The 20,916-nt window shown below is 35.9% G+C and overlaps 1 protein-coding gene across 2 annotated transcripts; it reads right to left on the bottom strand.

The window, feature by feature from the left end:
- Positions 1–537: 537 nt before the first annotated feature.
- On the bottom strand, positions 538–16,603 carry LOC121957224. 2 transcript variants are annotated; one of them, XM_042505761.1, is made up of 14 exons: positions 16,380–16,603; positions 10,368–10,434; positions 10,163–10,228; positions 9,495–9,545; positions 9,330–9,413; positions 9,110–9,218; positions 8,313–8,324; positions 8,089–8,127; positions 3,841–3,870; positions 3,419–3,442; positions 2,842–2,948; positions 2,585–2,644; positions 1,750–1,809; positions 538–1,217 (listed from the first exon to the last, which is right to left on the bottom strand). In XM_042505761.1, the coding sequence occupies exons 2-14, from the start codon at positions 10,404–10,406 to the stop codon at positions 1,134–1,136; spliced, it is 765 nt and encodes a 254-aa protein (XP_042361695.1). In that variant the 5' UTR covers positions 10,407–10,434; positions 16,380–16,603; the 3' UTR covers positions 538–1,133. The 2 variants fall into 2 exon arrangements, with proteins under 2 accessions (XP_042361695.1, XP_042361694.1); XM_042505760.1 differs by having other exon boundaries at positions 9,110–9,221; positions 16,380–16,600.
- Positions 16,604–20,916: the final 4,313 nt, after the last annotated feature.

Genomic DNA, 20,916 nt, shown 5'->3' with positions numbered 1-20,916 from the left:
TCCATGTCTCCTTTCTGCTAAAGCATGACTTTTCCACGAGAGGCACTTAGCAACATCGGGAGTTGTGTGGAGTTTGGACTAAATGCGGCAGACCGCAAGAGAATCTCGATGTACTCCGAGCAGCCAGTCAGATCAGAGGGGAGAAACAAAACCAAAAGTGCCTGACGAAGAGAGGGAGCTGGCATCATGGCGAGGCTGACCCGATTTGGACTGAGAGCTGTTCCTCTACTAAGCCTTCTTCTGTCTGATGTCCATTTGCAAGACAATAAAGTGGATGAGATGTGATTAAGGTTCACTCAGCAACGGGAGATCAGAGACTGCTCTGCACACATCTTCACAGAGACATGATTAACCTCTAACATCCTGGATCAAGCTGTTGCACTGGATGGACGGGCCGTGTTCAGAGCCGACAGGGCGCAAGACTCTGATGCAAATTCGAAAAAATGCCCTTCGGGAATTGAATGATGCCATCAGCAGCAACCGGAAAGGAAATTTTCACAGTAGCTGCTGATTTAAATCAACTCATCCTTCAACTCCAAATATGTAGCAGGATCAAGGACAAATGTAATTCCGTTTTTTAAACTTTGTGTAAAGCAATGACTAATAAATCTAACTTCTACCTTCTTCTAACGAGCTGCTTGTACAAACCACCTCTGTGGTCATATTTTGGAGGACAGACCCATTATACCATTTAGACCATTTGGGTTTGGCATAAAATATTCCATTCAGGCGTTTAACCCTGCTGTCCTCTCTGTCCTCTGTGGTTAAACAAACTCCCGTATCGAGCGTCTCCACTGTAACTATCTCAGTGCGCCTCTGTTTGGTCGGCAAAAAACAAACGTGTCACAAGAGACACAGATTCATCAAGAGTAGGTCCAGACAAGTAGCTCAGTCAGAGTCCCATTGCACTTCATTTCCCTTTGACTTGGCGCAAGGACATTATCACTCCATCTTGATCAGAGACTGATGGGCAGAGGCGGCATGCTGCAGCTTGTTCATGCTCGGCGTAATACACCTCCGCAGTCCTCTTATAGGTAGTGTAAAGCTGATCCTGCTGGCATCCACACACTTTGTTACATCCCACAGCTGCGTTGCGTTAAGAATATACAGAGGCCATGTTGTGGGTCAGGTCCTTAATGTGGCATTTCCTCTCCAGTAGCACGGCAATCCTTATTTGTATCAGCAGAATGTGCGAGGACGGAGACACACACGTGAGGCTGTTGGACAAAGACAGAGACTTAGAGACTGTGGTTTCAGTCTTGGCTTTCCAGCTACAAATATGGTTTCATCAATATAAAACGCAAACAAGCTGAGACAAAACAACTGCTCCACAGAGATCCAGCCAACAGATAAAAACACAGACAGACAGATAAAGGCCAAAAAAAATGAAAAACGCAAAAGAGATGCTAATGTTGATGTCGGCTAGATGTGTCAGTGTGAGTGCAATTTGAAAAAGGCCCTGTCTGTTGTGTCTGAAAGTCCTAACCATTGTGCTTCAGATATGTAAAGCTTTTTTTAATCAGGTAAGTTCCATTGAGATCGAGATCTAATTTTTCAAGAGACCAGAGTACATCATACAAACATAGAACAATATAAAAATGTAAAATATCAGTCATAAATAAAATCATAAATTATAATAAAGCAATACAGTACAACAATGAGTCAATTAAAACAAGTAAAAAACAATCACAGTTAAAATTAGTCAGGATTTCGACTATATTTTTATATAAACGTGAACTTAAAAGTTACCGTCATTAAGTGTGAATTCTCTTCTTCCGCCCACTTTTCAGATGGCAGTGGTGTGTCAGTCTGAAAGAGAGAAAAGTGTTAAAAACATAACCATCAATTCAAGTCTGATAAATGTGTTTCACCAAAGGTGGCATGTCATTAAAGCTAGCTAGCTAGCTATGTATCAAATATCATAATTCTGTCTCTAATATCTTTTTTATATTGCTGTGAAAACATCGACACATTTTTCTTCAAACAGCTGAATTTATTCACATAGTTATAAGACATTTTTGTGAAATTTGTATGAATTTCTATGAATTCCTGAGTTATGACTGAAAACATGTTTTATGAGGTCACCTTGACCTTTGACCAAGTGGACGTTGTACCAAAATTTAGGAAACTCCCTCATCTTCAGATATTGCGTTCAGGACAATGAGACAGATGCATGGTCACAGTGACCTCTGAATACCAAATTCTAATCAGCTGATTTTAGAGTCCACTTGAACATTTGTGCCAAATTTGAAGAAATTCCCTCAAAGTGTTCATGAGATAAGACATTTACAGGAATGAGACGAATGCAAGGTCACAGTGACCCTGACCTTTGATCACGAAAATCTAATTACTTCATTGTTGAGTCCAAGTAAACATTTGTGCCAAGAGATTCCATAAAGGCGTTTCGTGAAAGATCGCTTTCACGAAATGAAACAGATGAGGTCACAGTGACCTTGACCTATGACCACCAAAATCTAATCACTTCAACCTTGAGTCCAAGTGGATGTTTGTACTAAATTTGAAGAGAATCTTGAGATATCTCGATTAGGAGAACGGGTAGATGTAAGTATGTACATATACATACCTTGATCTCTGTCATCGACTGAGCTCCCGCTAAGTTTCCATTCGAGACAAGAGTTAAATTCTGAAAAAGAAATCACACTTAAATTGTAACTGATGCTGCAATACGTAGATGGCTGCAGCACACTCGTACGAGTCCTGAATATTACTTATTGTTTTACGCTGATAATACTCTACTTTATACTTGCTATTGGGCGTACTAATGTTCAGGCTGAAAAACTGGTTGTAATTACATTAAAACACCAACATGCTCTCACTTACCTTCTGTTTCTTGCCTTGCCTCCACCGGTAGCACATGAACAAGATAACTACCAGCGCAATCGCATTAAAGGTCCCAGAAATCAACAATAACACCTTCAAGGTGTTTGCTAAAGGAGGGATCAGAGACAACTTTCATGAATTTTACTGAAAAAACAGACAGATCATAAGTGATTTAAAAAGAATCCCTTTTCTTTGTATGTTTTTCACATTTAGCAAATATAAATATTTCACAGATTCAGAAATATTTCTTATTTAGACTTATGTAAAACATGATACAAAATGCACACATACTAGTGGATTTTTATTTACTGTAACACATTTATTTAAATAGTTTGTACTCACATGGATAAAAAAATAGGACAATGAAAATCAAAAACCTGCTCATTTTGATTTACGTATTAGCACTCTGTGCGTACGAGCAAAAAGAAGATTTAAACTTCTAAAAACAAACTAACTAACATATCCTGTAAATTAACTCAACTAATCTGATTATTTCTGGTTCCACAGCAGCTCAAAATCTCTAAAATATTTCTGTCAAACCAAATAAGCTCATTTAAGTGAAGGGAAAAACACTTACCACTGTTGTCTGTAGTTTCATTGTCTATAAAAAGATTTAAAAAAAAAAAAACAAACAATAAAATTAAGGCAGTAAAGATAAGTTATGGCTAAACATGGGTGCTGATGATCATCCAGTAAAGCAGCTAAGAAAACTAAATTTTCATTAGTGTAACAACTTGAAAATAATACAACAAAAGAAAAAGAAATTTCGACATTAAAAGGTTGATTAATTGATTGGGTAATTTAGTGACATAAAACATCACTGGATCTTTAAAAGTAAAGATTGTCTTTTTTCCTCTGTTTTTAACTGAAAATCTTTGACTGTTGCTCGGAGAAATCATTCAGTTTAAAGACTTCTCCCTCGTCACTGTTTTAATGACTAAACTGACATATTTACATCAACTAAACACACAAATTTGAATTAGTTGAAAAAAAACTTACCTTCTTTATATTTATGTTCTAAATGGTGTGCTATGGAGAGATAAAAAAAAAAATATCAGTACAATTGAAACTATTGGTATTAATCAAAAATGCAGAATATCATAAAGTACTATCAAAGCATGGAAGATCATTTAGAAAAACTCTGAAACAAGAAAACTAATCTTTTCAGTTTTGAAATATAATAATGACAAATAATGAAAAGCATCTTATTCAGTGAAGGGTTCGGCTTTCTCACCAAAAGCACAATTTCTGTAAAAGACATGCAGCTACAAGCAAAGGCGTGGCTTTGTCCTAACACTGGGGGGCTCAAATATGAAATGGGAGTTTGGGGGTCGACCACCAAAACTTTTTTTTAGCATCAGTCGCCTAATTTCTTGCATTCTCATGATTTTTTTATGAACCAATTTGTGAATTTTCTGCATCAATTTATGGTGCAGTGTCTCACCAAACTTCTGCTCCTGTTATGATTTTGAGGAATTGCCCAAAAAGTATTTTTGCAGAACATTTTGATGTCACAGTTAAGTTGACCTCTTAGATGTAAAATTTCATCACTTCATAATTTCATCCTATTAAACATTTGTGTGAAATTTTGTCACAACTGGCATACAAATCCTTGAGTTATGGTCAAAGGCATGTTTTGTGAGGTCACAGTGAACTTCGACCAGCAAATTCTGATCACCTCATTCTTGAGTCCAAGTGGAAGTTTGTGCCAAAATTTGTTGAAATTCCCTAAAGGTGAGGGATCACTGTGCCCAAGTGGACGTTTGTGCAAAATTTGAAGAAATTCACTCAGGGCAGTATCGGGATCACAAGTACGTCTGTTTTATTTTAATGATGGCCAATAAAATTAATTTATCAAAAAGTGCAAAAAAATCAAAATTCAAATTAAAATGAATAAATAAAAACGGTGACCTGAGGTTTTATAAAGTAAAAGTTCCTCCCATGCTGACAATTTCTTTGCACTTTGTAAAATAACCTCAGGGATCTACTTTTATTTGTTCATTTTTAGTTAAATTTTCACTTGACTTGCTGTATTTGATGTTGAAAGTTTCCGTTTTTATTAACATTTGCCAAAGGCATTTAAACAAAGTTCTGCGTTGGAGTTTGTTATATTCCAAATTCTAAATTTTGACAGAAATATTTTTCATTTTTAGTGTACTAAAACTACTAATATATCATCAAATGGCAATAAAGGAATGTTGTCCACATACTCCATCAACAGCTGTCACATCAGCGAGCACACAGTTCCCTCCAGCCTGGTTTCATTATGTTTTTAGGATTCACTTCACAATATCTAAACTGGTTTTGGCTCACAGGGGACGACAGTTTAGAGCTTGTTGCACATCTTGTTAAGACTTGATCTCGTTCTAAATGTCTAAGTTTTTCTTTCCAGCGGGGGAGTAGGATTAACAACCAGAAGCTGACATGACATGACATGAAAACACTCAACTTACATAGTAAAAATAAAACCTTTTGAGTAGTGATAAAGCGCTCTGAGGAAACCCAAAACAAGCACCCACAAGATCAAACAAAAGTGACAAAAGTCTTTTGCTCCACCGTTTTACTGACTCAGACACGGCCACAGAGCACTTAAATTGTCATTTATTGTTCAAGATTTGAATGAATTTACTAATGTTAGGTTAGTCTTGTCAGTGAGTTAAAGTACTGGAGTGTTAGGTATATTTTTGTTTAGTTCGGTTTGGGACTGTTTTCCAGCTGCATGATTCCCAAACCTCAGTCAAGCTGCTGTGTGCTGCTCTTTATTGGACATGAGGAAGTTAACATGCACTTGCCAGTTAGTCTTTGTTAGTTTATTTAGTCTGCATCTCTGTATGTCCGTACGTACATCCCCTTCTTGTGACCCTGATATTGCATGAATGCCTTGAGAGATTCATTTCAAATTTAGTGCAAAAATCCACTTGAAATTAACGATAAACAGATTCCATTTTGGGGTCACAGGTCAAAGGTCACGGTCATTGTGACCTCATCTGTATCATTCTATTGAATGTTATATCTATCCGAATTCTGATTTGAATTCAGTGTGCAAAAGTCAAAATTCACTGTGACCTTGTGTCCATCTCAGTCTCGTGAATGCAATGTCTCAAGAACGCCTGTAGGGATCTTTATCAAATTTGGCACAAACGTTCAGATAGACTAAAGGATGAACTGACAAGAATTTGGTGTACACCGGTTAAATTTCACTGTGACCTTGCGTCCATCTCTCATGTATTCAATATCTCAGGAATGCCGGGGGGGGATTTTTTTCAAATTTGTGGACTTGTGGATGAACTGATTAGAATTTTGTATAAAAAAAAGGTCAAAATTCATTGTGACCTGGTGTTTGTCTCACTTTGTGCATGTGATATCTCACAAGGTTTTGAGGGTATTTCCTTAAAATGTGGTTCACCTGGGCTCAGAGTGAACTGACTGATGAAGAGGTGCAGCGATGGGGGTCTGCACTATCTCACTCAGGAAAACTACATTTAGCCAGCTGCCTTTTCCTTCAGAGCATCTCATCACTAGAATTCAGTACAAAAATTATTTAGGGAGTCCCCATCATATAAATAATTTAAGTGTATTGTTAAGAAATGGTTTATTGAGAATCAACAATGTCAGCACTGATTTTAGGCTAATCTGAACCTACTTTTAAAATGACTGAAGTCACACTGTACCTACATTATCTGGGATTTTGGATTTTTGGATATCTTCTAAATGAGTTGCAAGGTCACAATGACCTTGACCTATAACTACCAACAATTCACTATTGAGTCCAGTTGGATATTTGAACTAAATTTGAAGAAATTCCCTCAAGTTGTTCTTGAGATATTGCGTTCACTAGAATGGGACGTACACATGCACGGCCTATCTGAAAACATAATGCATCTCGCTAAAAGCTTTGCTGTAGCAGAGGGGTTAAAAAAACATCTATAAACAATAAAGGAGCATTTGTTAATAGCCACAGTCTCAGTAGTACTCATCCAATCATATAAAGTGCCATTTAAATAGCTTACCCTTGATTCTGCTAATTGCGCTCTGTGTGTCTGTTGCTGACAATGCTGTTGTTGCTGTTGTTGTTGTTGTTGCTGTTGTTGTTGTTGGAGCTATTGTTGTCATTGTTGCTGTTGTTGGTGGTGCTGTTGTTGGTGGTGAAGCTATTGTTGTCATTGTTGCTGTTGTTGGTGGTGCTGTTGTTGTTGGTGGAGAAAGTCAGTCAGTCAGTCATGAAATGCTACAATATGAGCTTTGTTGGCACGAAAACCAAAATATGAAGTACCAATAAGAAGCATTAAACACTGTAGGGATTAGTCATATTAGTAGCACAAGTGATAGATTTGGTAAATACAAAGGCAGCATTTAAAAGTACAGGGAACTTAAATATGGGGAATGTATTAATATGTGTGCTGCATGTTTGAAGATTTTAAGTTTTAGGAAACTGCATATTTCCCGTTGCTTAAAATACAGTCACCCTCATTTCCTGTTTTTGATGTCTGTTGTTGCAGAACTTCTTTTAGCAAGAACTGGATACCATAAAAATAGACTGTTTTTGTGTGGAGACATTTTGTGATGTTCAGCAAAAGGATTGTTTTTGTGCTAAATGTGTTAGTTTTTGAATTGTGAGCATGTTAGCATGCTGATGTTAGCATTTAGCTCAAAGCATCACTCTGCCTGAGTTTAGTGTCACAGATCCGCATTCACAGCAGCAGACTCTTACGTGGTTAATTATTACTGAAGCTGTCCTGAATACCGGTTTTGTGGAGAAATATTTGTAATCGATCGAAGTGTCCAGGGGGTGGGGAAGATGAGAGACAGTAGGCCGTTTTTTTTTAAATAAGTGGGGTTTTTTTGTGGTTGCACCTAAAATAACCAGAGCTGAGTTACACAGCAGCCGATGACAGTGACACACTGAAGGAAACTATTACACACTGAATTAAAATGGCCTCTAAAGATTAATTCATTACAATTATTATTATTATCACTACAATTACATGTATTTAAATGTCCCTTAAAATGATTTAAAATAAAAACTAAGCAGGTCAAAATGTTATTAAAAGCATGAAGATTGAGAAATTGTGATGTAAAGTGCTCGAAAACTGCAGAAGCTCTAAAAACGAAAGGTCACATGTAGCCGTGTTTTTTTTTGAGAGATCAGACTCTCTTGTGCAACAGCAGGCGCGATTTCTGGGATTTCACACATGCACAGCAGCAACATGCACCTCTGCATCACTTCAATAAAAGAGTGTGACTCACCCGTAAATGGTGTTCGTGAATGAAGCGCACACACAGTGTCTAAAGAAAAAAAAAATCAACATTACATCAGTATGGGTTAACATCAAAATTATATGGTTCAACAAATTCAAAGACACAAAAGGAAATGCTGGATGTGTTTTGGTGTGTTGGTTGGCACATGTCCACATAACTACACGCTTTTCATCACACACCAACACTCACAACACAACAGCGTGGATACTCACCGTATTCACAGCCTGTGATGCAAAAAAAGACAGAAAAGCAAATTATTAATGTGACATTTTAAATAACAGTTTTACACCAGTAAACTACTATTGATACATACATAAATATTTTTTTCCTGAAATGTAATGTTTAGAGTCAAAGTTTTTCACAGAGAGAATTCTCTTTCTATTATTCAAATAATCAGAAAATACAGTCGACAGCCAAAAAATAAAATTAAAAATAAAACTATTTCACCGTGTTTTTTTTAATAAATGCGCTATAAAGTTGGCTTTGAATTAAATGTGAAGAAACTGCTTAGTAAAAATCTTTCAAATCTAGACAAGAATACGACAAGAAAATTTGATATATGTAAGTGCTACTGAAGTGAAGTTATTCTAGTTCAAAAAACGAGAAAAAAAATGATTTGAGAAAATGGCCTCTAAAGATATGTATCGTGAAATTTCATATATTTTTAGACTAAAAATAAACATTACAGGTGAATAACCTAAAAGACATTTTTTGGGGCTATCAAAAGTTTTCTAAAACTGTATGTTTAAAAATGCAAGTGGGGCATTATCCAGTTAAATAAGTTTTCATAAGTTTTCAGAAAACAAAGCTGAACATTGGATAAACTCAAGCTGAAAACTCTTGTTTCATTTTGTTGACGTAATAAGAGTCAGGGGCTTTAACAGAGGCAATTTTGGAATTTTTTATCATGCCATAATCATAAAAAACTGCCAACAACTATTAAAATAATCAATTTTCAAAAGGTCCATAGAAAACAAGAGCAGTGAGATAAGGTGTGTGTGTGTGGTACCTTTAAGAGGCTGGCCGATTTCTTTGGCCACCAAACACGCAAAGTGATGGAAATGGACTTCTTGAGAAATGTCCCCTTTACACTCTTCACTCTCCATTTTTGGGCATTTCTTCTGTTCAAAAAGGGAAGAAAAGTGAAAAATTGAATTTTAAAATCGCTTACAAAAGTCCCAACAAACGTGAAGCAAACAACGTTGAAAAGTTGGTGTTTTTTCACTCACCAGGTCAAAGCAGTGTCGCAGCCAAAAACAATATTGTGTTACTCCATTTAGGTACTGTTTCTCTATTGTGCATCTCACCGTGTCCTGCAGAGGGAAGAACACACATGTTACACAATAAAAAGCTCACATTAATCTCATTTTTTCCTCTCTGTTTCAGTCGCTCACCTTGGGATCCTTAGTGCTAACGATGGGCACAGTGTCTGTCAGATTTGCTACCTTAAGAGTCAAACAGGGACGTGGACAAAAAGGAGACATTATTATTAGTTATTGATTTAATATTTGTCAGTATGAAAGGCAATAAACATTCACAGATGAAATTGTAAAATTATAATAATAATTCAACAAATAAATTAAGGAAAAAGGGTAGAAAAAATGACAGCTGACCATTTACACTGATTAAAAATTTAAATGCACGTTTTGCTTGTTATCATTTTCAAAGGTTTAAGTTCTCTTCAAAACCTAATCAAATAGGCCTGATTTCTGTCAAAAACATGGGAAGAAAGTAATGAGCAACATAAAAAGAAAATAACCCAAAAAATAAGCACAACATTAGTAAAAAGTATGAGAAAATAACCCAGAATTTTTTTCTTTTTTTTTTTTTTAATTAGAAAGGTACAAAAAAGTTGCAAAATAAACCCCGCTGGATGCCCAGCCCATTAACTGAAAAAAAGGAAGAAAAGAAATGACCCAAAAGTTTACAAGAAATTTGTAAAATAAAAAAAGAGGAAAATAAAATAAGGAAATGACCTCAGAGTTCAGCGCTTTAAGTACTTGCAGCACAAGAAAAGTGTTGCTGTGAAAAAAAAATAAAAATAGAAAGATGAACACATTACCCATTTGTCCATCTTTAAATAATCGAGACATCCCTCCTTTGACGGGTCAATCAGACTCAGGAACACCTGGAAGTGAAAACAAACAGCAGCATTAAAGGTTTGTTTTTACAGACTGAAGATTGAGACAAAACATATTTAATATATTTAATAAGTTATACTGTTTTCAGTGCTCCTGTATCAGCACTACGAGAAATATTGTACTTACGAAGAGAAACAGGAGAGTCATGTATCTCCATGATGTCATGCTGCCACAGTGACCATCCACACTCACACTACAGAAGAAGACACAGAAAAATAATCATTTTAAAGCATACTTTTTAAGTTAAATTAACAAAACCAGTAAGGAACAAAAAAAGGTTAACAAAGATAATATACATATATATATATATATATATATATATATATATATATATATATATATATATATGTGTGTGTGTGTGTGTAAATAAAAAATGACACAAAGAAAAAAAAAACGAATTACCTAAGTAAATAAATAAATAGATATGCATGATAAACTTTTTTGGAGAGGTCACAAATCATTCACAGCTCAGAGAGCACTCAAAATTCACAGGCTGATATATAGAGTGATTTCATGTCACAGGATTACTGTTAAGTTAAAAGAATCAATCTTTGTTCTCAATTTTAAACACGGTGTGTTTTTGCTAATAAAGACGCCAAAACTTTTTGTGATTTCTGTTATTGAATAGAATACATATTCTATATTCTATGCAATAATAACATTATATATATATATATATATATTTTGGTTTCAGGTGAACTACTGGGATAATCTTTCATGATTTTCATTTTTCGTACAGGCACATTTCCGTACTCCATCACCAAATTTGTTTTAAAAAATGTAAAAAATCAGTACAGGCTAGATTCTGAGTGTGCCAAATAAAATATGGGAACAACCAGCTCATATCCCTTCAATATATTGTTTTACAAACATGTTTAAATTGGTTAAATATCTGACTTTTTATTATTTATTTAATATTTTGTTTTCAGGTCAGAATTTAAGTGCTTTTAATTTGATCAAGAGCCGATCTGTCAGTTCTCTGTCAGCAGACGTGTTTCCATCACAGATCTGTGCAAAAGTTAAGCGATATTTTGGAAATGTGGATAAAACATGACATGGAGCTGACTGTGTTTCCACTGAGTGATGTCATGTGACTTCTCCTCTCGTGATAACATCCCAGTAACCATGGCGATGGATGTTCAAAACATCAGCAGCTTTATTTCTATTGCAGCCACCGCACTAGCCGTCATTATTTCCAATCCGAGGGCACGTAGGCGTGTTATGGAGCCGTGATGGAAAGGCGAGCCCCTTATATGCGGGAGCATCATGTGACCTCACAGCATCATGTGACCTAGAAAAGACTAAAAAAGGGTTTCCACTGCAGTTCGGACAAATATGGCTTTTTCGAATCGCCTTTAATACCACCTCAAGCAAGCGTAAAAACATTTTTGCAATATTTATATTCACAACTTCAATTTGTGCAATTTGAGGGTTAATGGAAACCCGCCCTCATTTTGTGTAAAAGGCACTGCATATAAAGCCCGCCAACATTTGTATGAGGGGCCCACGTGGGGTAGTAAATGGGCTGAAAAATGGGGCCAAGTGGGCCCTTCACGAGACGCCCACCACTCTTGGTATTCAGGTGGAAAACTCATTTGAGCATGGGGGCCGTACATAACCTGCAGACAATCCCATACAGCGACAGCAATTTACTCATCACAGCGGCCCCACATGTTAATTTATGCCAAGTGTTTTTCAAATTCGGCACAATGGCGGTCTTTGTTTTCGTCTTTGAGTATTGTGAAAAGCGCTCCACTAATAAAACGTTTTTTTTTTGGGTTGGGGGGTTTGTAATGAAAAACTAAGATTTTTTTGCCTCTCAGGGCCTCCATATCATCACTTGCATGAAAGAAAAAGCCTTTGTTCAAACCGTCTTTGGGATAACAAAGACTGAACGAAGCTCCTAAACAATAACCGAACTTGTTGTCTAACGACGAGTCCTTTTTGATGTTCAGAATTAATCAGCTGCATTTTCTCTTTAGCAAACCCACCTCCAAAAACAAAAACCCCGTATCAAGGACAAATAAGGTAAAAGTACAAGAGCAAACAGCCAGTTTTCAGGGAGGAAGTGAAACTTGCATTCCACCTAATTATCACCACGACCCCGTGCCATTTCACGCCAAGTCACCAGCGACACTTCATAAAGTCCCTGATAGGACGCACTGAGAGGACAGCCAGTCCGACAAGTGTCCCGTTCACTTCGTCTGACCTCAGCCGGGACACCACACACACATCAGGGCATAAAATACTTCAACAACACACAATCATCAAAAGTTTATTTTATGTTTTTTTAGAGATATTGCTAACATATTAAGAATCTAACAATCTCGCAATTTTGCAAGATGACTGTAAATGACACTTGAGACTAAACAGTTAAGTATTCCCAGCAGCAGATGTTCTCAGTTAATTGGCTGAGTTACAAGGCAAGGTTTATTTTGCAGCTTTTGATAGTGAACATCTGATGGCAAGACAGGAAATATGAGACACTCCTTGGGCTTTCAAACCTGGGTGTTTTCTAGCAACCCAATATTGTTTTTTCAGTGTCTTTTTAGGCTCCAAAGTACACGTTTTGAAGCAAACGTTTTGAAGTTTGTATCAAGCAGTTTTTTAGGCTCCAAATGTAGATGTTTTGTAGGAACGCGTTGGTGTTTTTCCAAAATCTTTTTAAGGTCCAAACGTCCAAAATGGATGTTTTGTAGCGACCCATCTGCTTTATTTTTCTGTTGGAAATTGCTGTCTGACATGAAGGTTAAGTGGTGAAAATACTCACACTTAAACTCGTAAAAAAAATTGAGGTGGAACTTTTTTTAGTTAAATTAAAAATTAATTTCGATCATGGAAAAAATAATAAAAAAGAGAAAGACATAAACAAGCACACACACAAAAAAAGTAGTATTTGCAGGCAATAAAAAACATTAAAACTTGACGACTTGGTTTACATTAAAAAGGAGAGCGAAGACGTACAAACTTATTTCATCCCACCGCTTCTCCATAAGTTACTGATTTATATTGAACAATCTTCCTTATTGATTTAAATCGCATGCACTCATATACCCAAAATCAAACGAGAAATTCCACAAATGCTTAAACTTTTATGAATCACTAAACATTTTACCCTCTGGTGAATTCCTAAATCCTCCCCCTCACTCATTATTAACCATGATTGCCATAATTCAAAGACATTTCGCCTGCAGGCATTTCTCTCTGATCATGGATGACAAAAAGTTTCTCTGTGCCGTTAAAACTGGTTCATCTGCATTTTACAGCCACAAGCAAAATTTGGAAGCAGCAGAGAGTGACTACGCTACATTTAAAGTAAATTCAAAAAATGACAGTGTTAAAAAACAGGGTCTCTCATGGCTCTGTTAACCCTAGATGAGAACTGCTTTTCTCGTGCTGCGTTGAATTTCGCGAGCGGCCCGACCCTCTCACACGTGAGGAAAAACTGGTTTGATTTCTTTGAAAAACATGGGGGAAAGGCAGAGAGCAACTTGGCTAGAAAAGTTTTAAAATTTACAAGAAAATAGTAAAAGGTGACAAGAAAAAGACCTGATTTTTTTTTTTCTTTTTTTAAATGTCGAAATACAAAAATAAGAAAAATGTTCTGAGAGCTTTATTAATTATTATTATAATTTTTTTTTTTTAATTCTACTCAAAATGAAGTATGTTTTTTTTTGTTTTTAACTTTAGTTTATATTTTATTTATTTATTCTGATTTGTCATACTGGTAAGTAGGAGGTTCATGCCGAGCTGATGTTGTTTGGGAAGTGATATTAGCCATAAAAGGGCACTTAGTAGAGTTGAAGATGGACATGAAAAGACCAAAAATGTCAAAAAAAAGTATGTGAACTTATTGTGAGCATCTCCCAATAAATAAATAAATAATTTAATTATTTTTTTGCAATTGTAAGCACTTTTTGGGGGCCATTTCTTGTTTTTCATCTTTTTTGTCAGGTAATTTTTCTTTCTTTTTTTAAAAAATATAATTCTTGGCAACTTTTTGGGCCGTGTCTAATGACACTGCTCTTTACCCCCGTGTTTCTGTAAAAATAAAACCAGCCTCCTCAGGTTTCAATGGGTTAACAAATGCTGTGGTTTCAGACATGATCTCAGTTCATTTATCCTGCCAGCACAAACTAAGTAAACCTAAAACGAGTCAGAAAACAAGAGACGAAACTGACGCCCCTCACTGCTGAGAGACAGCGCCGACACTATCAGCTGAATGCTACAGATTTCAGCACCAGGAGCTGTCCACACTGCGACCGACAGTCAGCGCATTTACATGACGCCGGAAAAAGTGAAATTATTATTCAGTCCGGCTGAAAACTGAACTTTTAAAATACATGTGAACTTGTTAGTGGGACTGAAATCGGATTAAAACGAATTTCTCAAAGTCGGATTAACACAATGTGATGGGAAGTCGAGCTATTCCGTCATGTAAACGTCAGTCGGACTTTAACTGGACTTAGCGTTGAGTCGCTGCACCGGCCTTCCTTGGTGGTTAAAGATAGGGACTGTTTGTTATTTATGGGGGGGGGGCAAAACGGGTCAGGCACCCAAAAAAAGAAAGCACTGAGGAGGGACTTGTGTTTTTAATTTTGGCTTGGAAGCGAATGGAGCTAAATATGAGACAAAAGTTTTGGGATTAGGATTCTTGTGCAGCATTCAGACACCTCACACAAGTATTTAAACCTTTCAATTATAAGAAAATTAGCTGTTTTTTTTAAAAACACTAGAAAAAAACATAATGAAACACTGGCAAGAAATTTCCCACAAATTGCAAAAACAATTAGTAAAAGGCAAAAAACAAACAAACGCTCAAATGCTATTCTGAAATCACCTCTTGAAAAATACAACATGAAATTTCTGGATTTGAAATTTCAAAAGCTGAATTTAAATATCCTTTTTTGCAATTTGTATTCAATAAATTAAATAAATAAAAAAGTAATTAATTAATTAATTAATTAATTAATTCAGGTTCCCAGAATCTGATTAATCAAAAGCTAATTTTTTTTTAAAAAAATGTATTAAATTTTAATATACCGTTTCAATGTTCACAAAAACAAACTGATCCAAAAATTCAAGTGACAGAAATTATAAATAAAACAAAATTAAATTTAAAAAAATAGTGTGGCAAAATTTGATTAATCAAATTCTGATCAAAAAAAAGTAAAAATGTCAAATAGCAACAGCCTGGCTTCCCAGAATAGGACAGGCAATCAAGCCTAAATGCAACTGAACTGAATTTGTGAACTCGGTCAGAAGCATCATTTGCATCGTTTATGTGCAAACTACAGAATTTTAGCAGGTGTTACTTTTTCAATTTTTCAGCTTGAATTTTTGACTCTAAATTGGTGAACATTGAAAAGAAAAAAGGTCAGAACAAATAAAGTCAGAGACAGTTCGTGGCTTTCAAAGTAAAATATCCCACTGCTATGAAGTCAGTGGTGTTTCAGTTCCAATATTAACCCCTTAAAACCTGAGCACACTTGACTTTTTTATCTAAAAAAAAAATGAAAGGAGGCAATGAGCAACTAAATAAGAAAGAGCCCCAAAAATGAACAAAAAAATTATTTCATGCAAATGAATTTAGTGGCGTTTGAATTCCAACATTTATTATCGAGCGGCTAAAATTCAAATACTTTTCCCTCTTTTTTTGCTTCCATACATATTTATATTTTGACTGCTTGACTCTGTGTGTGTGGTTGTATGTGTGTGTGTGTGTGTTCTGTATTTCGCAATGCTCACTCACACACACACACACACACACACACACACACCCTTGTAATCCATGCATTGTGTAGACAGGCAGTTTTGTGACGGATATTATCGGACATTCACGCACATTTATGAGGCTTCTCAGAGGATTATAATGAAACCTGTATCGGTAGCTTCTCTAAAAAGCTGCAGATTTGAATCCAGAAGCCAAAATCCGGCCCCGTGACGCCGACGTGAAATCCAAACGCGTCCAGACCTCCAGTCTGCAGAGCCAGACAGACTCCACAGTCTGCAGCTCAGACACGAATCTGTGTCTCTTTCACATTCAACAGGTAACTCAACTGTTACTCTCAGAGGATTAAAGTGAAAAAACTAACAAAAATATGAAATATAATAACAGTAGGGTGAGACTGGGCTTACCGCGCTGTGGTGAAGTCGCTGTCAGTGCGCTCCGCTCCGGGGTTGCACCCATCCTCCTTCTGACAACTTTACTTTCACTTTCCACCTTTTCACCAGCATGCTGGGTGATCTCATCGCCAACATCATCGCCCGCGGAGTTTCCAAAAACGAAGGGGGAGGGTCTCAGCAAGCACCTCGGCTGCTAAATACACTCCCTCCTCCTCCCCCTCCTCCTTCTCCTCCTTCTCCTCCTCCTCCTCCGCCTCTGCCGCCGTCTGGAAAGTTTTTAACTTTAGTCTCATTCGGAGGGGGCGGATTCTGGACTGCGGGTCAGCTGGGCGGACTTCAGCTGCAGGAACACCTTCAAAAACACCGTTACAACAATAACACACACTGTGAACATAAATATCCGTTTGTATGAAAAGATACCAAACATACCTGACTTTAACCCTTTAGGGACTGTTTGGCGCATTTCAGTTTCTTTTCCTCCTTCCTGTTGTGATAACTGTGTGTGTGTTGATGCATGTGTCCTAAATGTAGTCCAGATTGTGTATTTGAGTGTAATCAGTGAATTTGCAGCTCAGCTCCTACAATAAGTCTACTATCACTGTGGAAACTAAATAGTTACATTCAGACTGTTCAGGTCCAAAAATGCTCCATTGAAACCCATTCAAACTGACATTTTTGATCCCACAGCCATCAGAGCAGAAAAACAGGACTTGTATTATTTCTGGGTGTCATTCTGGGCTTTTGACTCTGAATTTGCCATTTTGACTATTTTCCAAACAAAAAAAAGAAGAAGAAGAAAGAAAAAAATAAAGAAAAATAAAAAAATCTACTTATCATGTAATAAATAATAAATTAAAAATAATTCTTTTTTTAATTTTCAGTGTCTTTTCATCTAAAAACATAGCAGCATCATGACAAAAAAATTCCATTTAGAGGTTTAAAAATCTGAAAATTAATGAATATTTCATAGCTATAATTAGGACATATTTTGCTTTAAAAATAAACTTAAAGTTGAAATAATATGAATGTATATTTTTAAAGCTTTATTTTGAAAGGTGCATTTTGTGAACAGAGCGATAGGAGTGTATGACACTGCACAAAAAATAATCCTGTATAAAAATCTATGTCACTGCTAATAATTGACATACAGTGGGGCAAAAAAGTATTTGGCAGCCATCGATTGTGCAAGTTGTCCCACTTAAAAAGATGAGAGGTCTGTAATTTTCATCATAGGTACACTTCAACTGTGTGAGACAGAATGTGAAAAATAAACCCAGGAAATCACATTGTATGATTTTTAAACAATTTATTCGTATAATGGTGCATAAAATAAATATTTGGTCAATAACAAAGTTCAGCTTAGTACTTTATAATGTAACCTTTGTGGGCGATGACAGAGGTCAAACGTTTCCTGCAGGTCTTTGCCAGGTTTGCACACACTGTTGCTGAAATTCTTCATGCAGATCTTCTCTAGAGCTGTGATGTTTTGGGGCTGTCGCTGGGCAACACGAACTTTCAACTCTTCCACAGATTTTCCATTGGGTTGAGGTCTGGAGACTGGCTAGGCCACTCCAGGACCTTGAAATGATGCTTTCGGAGCCACTCCTTCGTTGCCCGGGTGGTGTGTTTGGGATCACCGTCACGCTGGAAAAACCAGCCACGTTTCATCGTCGTCTGCCTGTTGAAGACGGGCTCATCCAGCCTTGTGCAGGTCTACAGTTTTGTCCCTGGTGGTTTTAGACAGCTCTCTGGTCTTGGCCTTGGTGGAGGTTGGAGTCTGACTGTTTGAAGGTGTGGACAGGTGTCTTTTATACAGATAACGAGTTCAAACAGGTGTCATTAATACAGGTAACGAGCGGAGGAAAGAAGAGCTTCTTAAAGAAGTAAAAGGTCTGTGGGTGCCAAATACTCGTTTTGCGCAAGAATTTACAAATAAATTGTTTAAAATCATACACATACAATCAGACCTCTCTCATCTTTTTAAGTGGGACAACTTGCACATCAGTGGCTGCCAAATACTTTTTTGCCCCACTGTATCTCAGGCTGTCATTATCAAATAAAAAACTACTTTATATTAGGACTGATAGTGGTTAAAAAAATAACTCAGAAGTAGAAAATAATATTTTTAAAGCTTGATTTTGAAAAGCACATTTTATGTGCAGAGCGATACGAGTGTATTTTAAGTGACATTATTCTGCATGTTCTCAAACAGCTCAGTGATATTTATTTACAACAAATAATACCAAATTCACCAGACCAAAAACAGACGCTCTGTCGGGTCAGTAAGTATTTTATTTCACATAAAACGTCGTCACCGTCAGTAAAAAGCCTTCATCACAAAGTCCACAACTGGCATTTAAATAAGTTTTAGAATGAAAACCACTGACAGAAAAACAGCAATAATAATAATCATAATCATAATAATAAGCACCGTTTGGAGTGTAAAATTCAGAAAAAACATGGGATCATTTATAACTACCCAAAAAATTCATCAAAAATGTTCAAGCATCAGGAGGAGTAAAAACAGTAGTTACAGATTACACCAAAATAAACTATAAAAGAGAATCCCAACATCAAAGTAGGAAGAAAAGACGGTGCGAATTCTTTAAGTTTAGTCCGAACAAAAAGCAAAACCTCGACTCTGGTTCTGCTGCTTTTTATTTGAGAGGCTCATTTTCCAAACCGCTGAACGCCGGAGGACACATGTTTCATCACAGATTATTTGGTTTTTAATAATAAATGTTGGCGCAGACTGAGGCACAAACGTGTTTTACTGGTTTTTTGTGTAACAGCCGGAGAGGCATGACGAGAACGACCATCACGAGTCATAGAAATTAATTTAAAACAAAAGTTTCATATTTAATGAACTGAACTAAAGCTCTGATCCAAACTGCAGCAACAAAATCATCTTAAATGTACCAAAAATATGAGATTATTAGAAACGAGGGACTCTGTGTGAGTTATCGTCTGAGTACGCAGTAAAAATAAAATATTTGTTTAACGTCATAACGTTTGTGTCCATGCTGACTAATATTTTTAAGTTGAATGAATTTCAGAAGCAGAAATCAAATTATTACAAAATTACTGTAACTTGTCTTCTCAAATTCAGTCAACTTAAAATTTTAAGGCAACTAAAAAACATATTTAAGCTAAAACATAAAGTTTATTTTTACAGCTTAGGGGTGGCAGGAGAGGACATTAAAGATGATTTTAAAAGGTTTGTTTGCATTAGGGGTTCATTTTTAATTTTTATTTAAATCATATTATATTTCTAAATATTTTTGTATTGTTGTTTTTGTCATTTTGTCTCGAACACAAACATTAAATGCAAAAAAAGAAAGTAATAAAGTTTTTGGGTTTTTTTTTAAAAAGTGTTTTTCCAAGGTTTAGTTATTTTGCTTTTGATAGCCAAATAACGATAAGCAGGAAACTAACTGTCTAATTTTTTAAAAAGTCGCATCACTGCCAGGAGAAAAAAGTCTGAAACATTCACAGGTGAGTGTTTTACATTTTCATGTCATTTCTTCATCACGCTTAAGTGAACACCTAAAATACTCTGAATTTATTGTAAATGAAATAAAACATTTAGTGATATTTTATGACCTCGATCCTTCTGACTGAGGAGAAGCAGTTTTTTTTTCTTCTTCAAGTTGGCAAACATTTTAACACTTTCTCGAGATCATGAATGAATGTTTTCTTTTTTTGATAAAACACATCTGTGCTGTTAAAATTACAAATCCGTCCCCTCAGAATTATAACGGTCTCTTTTTTTTAAGTCAAAATTGAGTTATTCATAGATTTTTCTTACGACATATTAACCCTTTAATAAAATTGGCTTGATTTCTTTCAAAAACGTAAGAAGGCAATAAAAAAGAAAAACGTGAGAGGAGATGACCTAAAAATTTGCAAGAAATTAGTAAAAAAAAGAAAAAAAATGATGGAAAATTAGAAAAAGATATAGGAAAAATATTAAATGACTTGAAAAAACAGTTCTTTGAAATTGATAATAATAATAAAAATTCTACAACATAATGTTCACAATATAATAATGCTTATTCTGAATAGTTTTCTTTCCCCAGTTTGAAAAAAATTCTCTAAATCTACATCTAATCATTTACTGCAGTTTGCAGGATATTTCTTGTTAATTTGCCTTTTTTCATGTTTTTTAAAGAAATCACACGTTTGCCAATTAGTTCAAAGGGTTAACACGATGTGAGTTTTTTTTGTTTTTTTTGTTTTATGCATATTTAAATTTTTTTAGAAAACAAAGCTTCACATCATTTTTTCCATTTGGGAACATAAAACTTTGAAGCTTGAATCTTTTAATTCTCAGGTAAATTCGTGATAACGTGAAAACGGAAAAGAAAGAGAGGTAGAGAGGTTGTAAGTGTGCATCGCTGCAGCTGTAGAACGTGTTTTTACAAATCTTTTTTTTTTCGAAACGTGCCCTGCGGCTGTTTGACAGAGTGATGGTAGAGAACGAGTCGCCGCTCTGTCAGTCAACAATTTGGGAAATGAGCCGTTTGATGTCAAACCTGAGACGGAAACT

This window comes from Plectropomus leopardus, chromosome 17 (genome assembly GCF_008729295.1).
Source record: "Plectropomus leopardus isolate mb chromosome 17, YSFRI_Pleo_2.0, whole genome shotgun sequence".
NCBI lineage: Eukaryota > Metazoa > Chordata > Actinopteri > Perciformes > Serranidae > Plectropomus > Plectropomus leopardus.
Note: the sequence above shows the minus strand (reverse complement) of the source record. Positions and strands in the feature narration are given on the sequence as shown.